This window comes from Medicago truncatula, chromosome 8 (assembly GCF_003473485.1).
Source record: "Medicago truncatula cultivar Jemalong A17 chromosome 8, MtrunA17r5.0-ANR, whole genome shotgun sequence".
Classification (NCBI taxonomy): Eukaryota; Viridiplantae; Streptophyta; class Magnoliopsida; order Fabales; family Fabaceae; genus Medicago; species Medicago truncatula.
The window spans coordinates 23,253,925-23,262,856 of NC_053049.1; the positions used below are offsets into that span (position 1 = coordinate 23,253,925).

Below are 8,932 nucleotides of genomic sequence, written 5' to 3' on the forward strand. Positions count from 1 at the left end.
GCTTAAATTTATTTGTTTTTTGTAGAAATTACCAGCTCAAAATTCATTCTAAAACTATTCAAATAACATGTCTTTACAAAATCACTTTTACTATAAATGAATTAATACCTAAATAATTTCAGGTTAAACTCAATTTTAATCAAAAGCAATTTTCAAGACCATAGTACCAAACACATAAATAGTTTAAACACATTTTGTGCGTTTCTATTGTTTAATAATTTCAAAACTTCTTTTTGCAAACACGTTCCCTAAACAATGTATTTTTAACAATTATATATTTTTGAAAAATAACATGGTGTATATTATATATAGTAAATAAATAAATAATACTTCATTTCATTAAGTTCTGTAATCTAAAATGTAAATTGTAGTCACAAGTTCAACACGAGTAAAAAGTCAGCATCATATATAAGTACATTAGATTCATCTGTACTAAGTTAATTCTACCAGATTATTTTGTACTTTTCTCTCTTCCTTCAAGCATGCTTACAACTGAAGACATGGATGGCCTGAGGGATGGAGAAGAATTGGTGCATAAAAGAGCAACATCGATCATCAAAATTACTTCCTCTTTCTTGAAGTCTTTGCCCAACCTCGGATCAACGAGCTCCATCAGACTGTCTTCTTCCTTCAAGAGGTGCACCTGTTAATGTATGATTCAAATCTTCAAATAAAGGCTATTGGTGGTTGAAAAGTGCACACACACATAATGAAATTTGTAAAGAAATATACTTTTTGCATGAACTAAGGAGAGGATAAGAACATTACCCAATCAACAAGAGAGAAGGGTTCCTCTTGAGTACTTCTGGCTCCACTAACAATTTCCAATATAACAATTCCAAAACTATAAACATCTGCCTTGTCTGTCAAGTAACCATGCATATCATACTCAGGAGCCATGTATCCACTGTGGAGTGAAAATAAATCAAATATAGTTAGTAGTTATATATCACATCGAATTGTTTATACTGTCATTGACAAGTATGGGAACTCACTATGTGCCGGTTATACTACCGGTAATGTGGATTTTTCCTTCTTCGGTGACCCTAGCAAAACCAAAATCCGATATCTTAGGGTTGAGATATTTATCTAGCAACACATTAGCGGCTTTGATGTCCGTATGAATGATCTTTATTTTTTATTCTTCATGGAGGTAAGATAAACCTTTAGCAATACCAATACAAATTCTCTTCCTAGTTTTCCAGTCCAGTCCCAATTGACAATTTTCTTGGTCTTCATTTTCGGCTGATAGAAATTAGATATCAATACAATTCAATTATAAAGATTGTAAATGATTACAGATACAACAATAAAACTTGGACACAGTAAAGTAATTACCAAATAGTGCATGAGCAAGGTTGCTGTTTTCCATATATTCATATATCAACAACATCTGATCATCTTCTTCGCATAAGCCATGGAGCTTAACAATATTAGGGTGTTGTAAACTTAACATAATTCCTATCTCATTAGTAAATTCACGAGTTCCTTGCTTTGATTCAGAAGATAACCGTTTAATAGCTACTATTGTGCCATCTAATAGAACACCCTGCATTTCGTGAAACAGTATACACTTATGATTAACCCAGTTACAACTTATTATGATTATTGTCCGTGATGATCGTTAAATTGTGCATCATATACCTTGTAAACTGGACCAAATTCTCCTTTTCACCAATCTTGAGAGATTCATCGCAGTTGTTTGTTGCTGCTTTGATTTGTTGTAAGGTGAATACATTCCTTTGTGAAGCAAGACCCTTTTGCCCTAGAAATTTAAGCAAACAATATATCCGAGATATCTTAGGAAAAGCGGCACTAAAGAGATGTACTAAAATAGAACATAGAAGTAAATATCACCACTTCCCCTCCCTCTCCAACAAGCCGGCCCTAATTTTCTCTCTAGGTTTTCTCTTGATTTTCTATTGAGGGGTGGTTTTGGGTCAATTCTTGACCTGAAATTACTCATCTTCATCTTTTTCTCAATATTTCAATCTAAATAAGTGATTTTCACATAGATCAAGGTTTTTTCTTTGTGATTTCATCATCTAAGTGTAGTGGTTTGTTGTTCGTCGTCTTGTGCGGCGTTGTTTGATTCCCCGTCTTCTTGTGGTGTTCATTTGATTCATATTGAAGATCGATTATTCAATCAAAGATTTGGGCCTGAACGTTGCAGATCCGGAGACCATGGATATTCCGGTCACTTTAATTTGATCATATATTTTTGTAGGCATTATGCTTAACTTGGATGCTGTGAGTATGTTCACAGATTCATCCTTTACGTTTTTAGCGGTGTTGAATGATGTAATCTCTCAATTTGAATGAATAAATATCATTTTATTTTTGCCAAAAATAAAATACAATATCAGCAAAAAGTGTCGGACGAACATATGAACAATTTAGAGAAAAACAGACTTTATGCAAGTGAATATAAACTTAATTCAAATTAGGACACATCTAACTCCAACCCAAATAAATAACATAGCCTTGATGATTTTTTTTTACTGAATTAAGAGTGAGGAAGACATCAATGAGAAGCTTAGACTTCCCGCCTAGGTCAGCACCCCCAAGAAACCCCCATCCTCTGCCACTCACTCATATAAATATTATTAGAAAAGCCTTGCTGATCATAAACTAGCAATATAAACTTAAGACTTGAAAATCTAAAGGCATGCAACAAAAAACAAAAACAATTCTACTTTATGATTTAGTATTCATAGCAAGCGATAGGCATTTGGGATAGGCTAAGAAAAGGAACATTAAAAAGCCCTTTTGGCTCAAAGGATTCTTAACCAAATAACTTGTGTCCTTTTAATTTTATTGCTTTTGTCTTTATTTTTGAAAGAGAGTCATCTAGTGACACATGGAGGGGAAGGATGTATTTACATCATGTCAGCCACCACTATATATTGTAGGCAGCAGCCCAACCCTAATCATAGTGAAAAAGAAGCGTCTTTTAATATTCTTATCTTCTTGCATTTATTTTAGTGAAACTTTACAGCATTTCCTTCAATTCGTTCTTCTAGTTTATCAATTGCAGTGTAGTGTTTCTATCCATTGGTGCTTTCATACTCACTCACCATGCCTCCCAAACCTACAAACCCCACCTCCAAAGATCTGGATGATCGTTTCCAAGCCACCAACATCAACCTCCAAAACCAGATGAGCCTCCTTCAAACCAAGCTTGATGACCAACAACAACATCAAGATGCCCTTTCCACTGCCCAGGACACTCGCCTCGACGAAATCTCCACACAACTTTCAGATATTCTTCAACGACTTAGTCAACAACAACAAACCACCGTCAGCCTTCCTCAAACAACAACACCATTGCCATCAGGTACACTTTCCTCACTCTCCCTCAGTACTAGCACAACTACCATCGTCTCTTCCCCCATAACCTCTACACCTATTCCCATTTCAACACTTCCCGCCACCACTCAACCTTTGACCGTTTTTACCCCCCCACCCATCACCACCACACCAATCTCCTCTCTGGCCTACACACAACCTACTTCTACTATTATCACACCCTTGTTCTCAAACACTACTTTCACACAATCCCCACAATTCTCCATTACCACAACCTCTTTTCCCCTTTTTTCCCAACCACCCCGTCCTTCAAACCTACCTCCACCACCGCCGCGTCCTCCCCCTTTTATGGGAAACAATTATTACACTCCCTACAGCGCCCTAAATATAAACTCCCCCTTTTTCCCTTCTGGTTCAAACCAATTCCCTTCCCATAATTTTTCGCTACAAAAACCCCCACCCACCCTACGCACACCAAAATTAGAGCTGATAGTGTTTGATGGTACTAATCCTCTCGAGTGGCTCTTTCAAGCCGAGCAATTATTTCAATTCCATCAAATTCCAATCAAAACCTGACTTCACAAGGTCAATTTTTACATGAAATGTGAATCTCTCAGCTAGTTTAAGTGGATGTATGATAATTATCAACTTTCCAATTGGGGTTCCTTCACACGCAACTTGGAATTGCACTTCGGCCCATCCACTTATGAAAACCACCAGGCTGAACTATTCAAACTCCGACAACATGGTTCTGTTTCTAATTACCAAACCAATTTTGAAAGGCTCTGCAACCGAGTCTCCAGATTAACCCCTGAAGCTATTTTGAATTGCTATATTTCTGGCCTTCAACCTGATATCCGCCATGAGATGGCTATACATAAACCACACAATTTAAGAGACTATTGGACTATCGAAACTCCTTGTGTAACACCCTGTTTTCCCAACTTGAATTTTTTTAGCATAAATCAGAGTAAAACACCTTAAACGGAATGCTACACTTCTTTCAAACGTAAATATAGTAAAATTACTATTTATTTCAATCATTTCATAATATCAAAATTAAATCTCAATGCAGCGGAAAATATCTTAATAAACATCATGTTGGCACAACGGCCTCAACTTAAACAACTTAATAAAAATCCAGTCTAAACAGTCTTCAACATAAAAGTCATAATAAATCACGTAACATATGGAAAACAATAAATATCCCGATCCCGTTACGTATCAGAGCGACCCTAGACGACATGTGAGGAGTCACTCACTTCACAACTAAACTTGATTACCTGCAAGTTACTCATACGAAGAGCAACATTTCCAAGCAGAAGGGGTGAGATTTCACATTCAAATAATAATAAGCATATAATTCATCAAATGCATTTAACAACTTAAACTTCATCAATTAATAACATTAAATCTTCTTATAATATTTCATAAATAACTTAATCAACTTCTAATCATTATTAACTTCATATTCATCGCATTATATACATCATCACTTAGCACATAATAATCAAATCATAACCATCATCATATAACATCATAAATCATCACATCATAAACATCATCTTATAACATAAACGACACAATATAATCATCATCTCATAATAACATAAACAACACAACATAATCATCATCTGGTAATAATATAAACAACACAACATAATCTTCATCTCATAATAATATACACAACACAACATAATCATCATCTCCTAATAATATAAGCAACACATATTCATCATCTTATAATAATATAAACAACAACATAATCATCATCTCATAATAATATAAACAACACAACATAATCTTCATCATTAATATTTCGTGGTTTGTCTTTATCAACAACTTCAACAATTCATCAACGACAACGTCAACCTGACAACACAACTACGTGAGAGTACACCACCTCTTATAATACGACAACGTAAGAATACACCACCTCTTAAAGAATAACAACGTAAGACTACACCACCTCATATAAACGACAAGTAAGAGTACACCATCTCTTAAAGAATAACAACGTAAGACTACACCACCTCTTATAAACGACAAGTAAGAGTACACCACCTCTTAAAGAATAACGACGTAAGAGTACACCACCTCTTATAAACGACAAATAAGAGTACACCACCTCTTAAAGAATAACAACGTAAGAGTACACCACCTCTTATAAAACGACAAGTAAGAGTACACCACCTCTTAAAGAATAACAACGTAAGAGTACACCACCTCTTATAAACGACAACGTAAGAGTACACCACCTCTTAAAGAATAACAACGTAAGAGTACACCACCTCTTAAAGAATAACAACGTAAGAGTACACCACCTCTTATAAACGACAACGTAAGAGTACACCACCTCTTAAAGAATAACAACGTAAGAGTACACCACCTCTTATAAACGAAAAAGAAGAGTACACCACCTTTTATAAACGTCAAATAAGAGTACACCACCTCTTAAAGAATAAGAACGTAAGAGTACACCACCTCTCACAAAACATCTGAACATAAATAGTCACCAACAACAACTTCGACTACGACTTCAACAACTTTGGCAACATCAACAACTTAAGACTCCAATACTTTGGAACGACAACTTACAACTCAGACCACTTAAACCAACATCTGCAACTTGGTCAATATTCAACATCAACAGAAACAACACAAGCAATTCTCAACATAAAAATATTAATGAAAAGCATCAACAACTTAAACATCATACATTTTCCACATAAGGCATATAATTATTTCACATAACCAACAACATTAATCATCTTAATTTCAGACTCTCTGAAGAACATTAATATTATATACAACTTCGTTTCTGCCCCAAGGACCAACTTACAACATAGGTTAAATACTCTTAAACACCTTAATTGAACTCATAGTACTTCTAGTTTCGAGATTTGGAATTATCCAATAAGTTTTGGATTAACTTAGAAATGGTTATGCTGAATTTTCATAAGATTTCACTAAGACCTCCTTGTAGTATTTTCATCATAACTCCTAAACCAAAAATCATTTTCACACCAAACCAAAGCCATTGAAAAGCTAACAAAATTATCTACAACTTTCATGTTTACACCAAAGGCCAATTCAAAACATAAACGTGTGAAAAAGACGCAAGAACGCGAAACAGGGGATGCTGTCAAAGTGAAGCTCGCGAGGCGTGCAAGTTTACTCGCTGTGGCGAGTTGCGACGGACAAATCTACGGGAACAGACCAGTTTTCACTCCAAAAGCCCCAATTTCATCAACCCAAATTTGATAGGAAACTCAACCTATGTTTATTCTACAGCCTGAACTTCAATTCTTATGTTAATTCATTTAATTACCTACTCTTTAACAATCAATTCCAAAACAAAACCTAATTTCTCTAATCATCAAAATTACCACCTACATCATGTTAAATTTAGTTTTCAGAATTAAAATCTTAGAATTAGAGAAAGTTAGTCCCACCCTTACCTTAGTATTGATGATCGGCGGTCTCTCTCCCTCTTGGTTCTCCTCTTCTCTTGTTTTCTCCCTTTTCTCCAAAATTGGTTGTACGTGAAAAATAATTCTAAACCTAGTTTCTCCTATTTATCTCTTCTCATCTATTTTATCTTATTTCCACTTAATCCACTAAACTCTCTAAATTCTCAAAACAGCCCCACAATCTTAATCTTATTTCTATTTTCAAGACTTATTATATTAAATAATAAAATAACACTACTTAATAAAATAACGACACACCACATAATCATTTAAATCACATAAATACTAAAATAAGTCACTTAATAAATCACATAATCATATAAATATATTCTAAACCTATTAAAACAATCAAATAAATCAAATAATTCAAAGAGGGCGTTACATAAACAACTTAATAAAAATCCAGTCTAAACAGTCTTCAACATAAAAGTCATAATAAATCACGTAACATATGGAAAACAATAAAGATCCCCATCCCGTTACGTATCAGAGCACCTAAGACTCATGTGAAGAGCAACTAACGGCTACTACTCTGAATCACCTGCAAGTTACCCATACGAAGGGCAACATTTCCAAGCAGAAGGGGTGAGATTCACAAACAATAATAATAGATATATAAATCATCAATCGTATTTAACAACTTAATTAAATAACATAACTAGCAACATATATTCAACAATAATATTCACACTTCTTCAACTTTAATAACACTTACTAATTCAACCAACAACGACGACAACAACTTAATCAACAACAACGGCAACAACTCATCAACAACAACGACAACAACTCCATCAACAATAACGACAACTACAATATGCGTGTGGTAACATTTTCAACGTGTTGAATGACTAAGCATTCCGTGGCATAAGCCCCCAACAATTTGAATGATAAACATTCCAGGGCATGAGCCCTCAACAATTTGAATGACAAGGCATTCCAGGGCATAAGCCGTCAACAGTTTGAATGATAAACATTCCATGGCATAAGCCCTCAACAGTTTGAATGAAAAAGCATTCCAGGGCATAAGCACTCAACAATTGAATGATAAACATTCCAGGGCATGAGCCCTCGACAATTTGAATGACAAGGCATTCCGGGGCATAAGCCCTCAACAGTTTGAATGACGAGGCATTCTAGGGCATAAGCCCTCAACGGTTTTATGAGTATGCAATGGACTCAACTTTGTGTATATCAACATACAACTCAACAACATCAACGACAACGTAGACAACGACAACACAACTGTGCATAAATAATTATGACTTACCACAACTTGGTCAACTTAATGATATTAATCATCAACAACAACATAAGAAACTTGCAACATAGCAATATTAATAATAACAACTTGAATGATATAAACAACGATATTTTCTATATCACAGATTTCCCTCATAATATAAATATCTTAAACTAACTAACAATCATTAATCATCTTAATTGCAGACTCTCTGAACAACATTAATATTATAAACAACTTCGTTTCTACCCTAAGGACCAACTCACAACATAGGTTAAATACCCTTAAACACCTTAATTTAACTCATAGTACTTCTAGTTTTGAGGTTTGGAATTATTCCATAAGTTTGGGATTAACTTAGAAACAGTTATGCTGAATTTTCATAAAATTTCACTAAGACCTCCTTGGAGTATTTTCATTATAACTCAAAAACTAAAATTCATTTTCAAGTCAAACCAAAGCCATTGGAAAGCTAACAAAATTATCTAAAACTTTCATGTTTACACCAAAGGCCAATTAAAAACAGAAACGTGTGCAAAAGACGCAAGAACGCGAAACAGGGTATGATGTCACTAGGCAGCTCGCTGTGGCGAGTTGCAACAGACAACTCTACGGGAACGGACCAGTTTCCAGCCAAAAAGCCAATTTTTCATCCACCCAAACCCCAAATTTGATAGGAAACTTAACCTATGATTATTCTACAACCTGAACATCAATTTTTAACACAATTTCGATGGTTTCTACACTTTTCAATTCAAAAATCAATAATTAAAACCTAATCCCAATTATCCAACCTAAGAACAACAACATGTTAAATCACAAATTCAGAATTTATACAATATGATTACTGAATGTTAGCCTCACCCTTACCTTAGATCGATGAACAAAACTCTACAGAATCTGATTC

The 8,932-nt window shown here is 34.7% G+C and overlaps 1 protein-coding gene and 1 pseudogene across 1 annotated transcript; one reads left to right on the forward strand and one right to left on the reverse strand.

Annotated features, from left to right (window-relative positions):
* Positions 1–451: 451 nt before the first annotated feature.
* Positions 452–1,524, reverse strand: LOC11405307 (probable leucine-rich repeat receptor-like serine/threonine-protein kinase At3g14840; annotated as a pseudogene).
* Positions 1,525–3,078: 1,554 nt separating this feature from the next.
* On the forward strand, positions 3,079–3,885 carry LOC120577499 (uncharacterized protein PB18E9.04c-like). Its single transcript, XM_039829057.1, has one exon. The coding sequence runs from the start codon at positions 3,079–3,081 to the stop codon at positions 3,883–3,885; it is 807 nt and encodes a 268-aa protein (XP_039684991.1).
* The last annotated feature ends 5,047 nt before the right edge of the window (positions 3,886–8,932 follow it).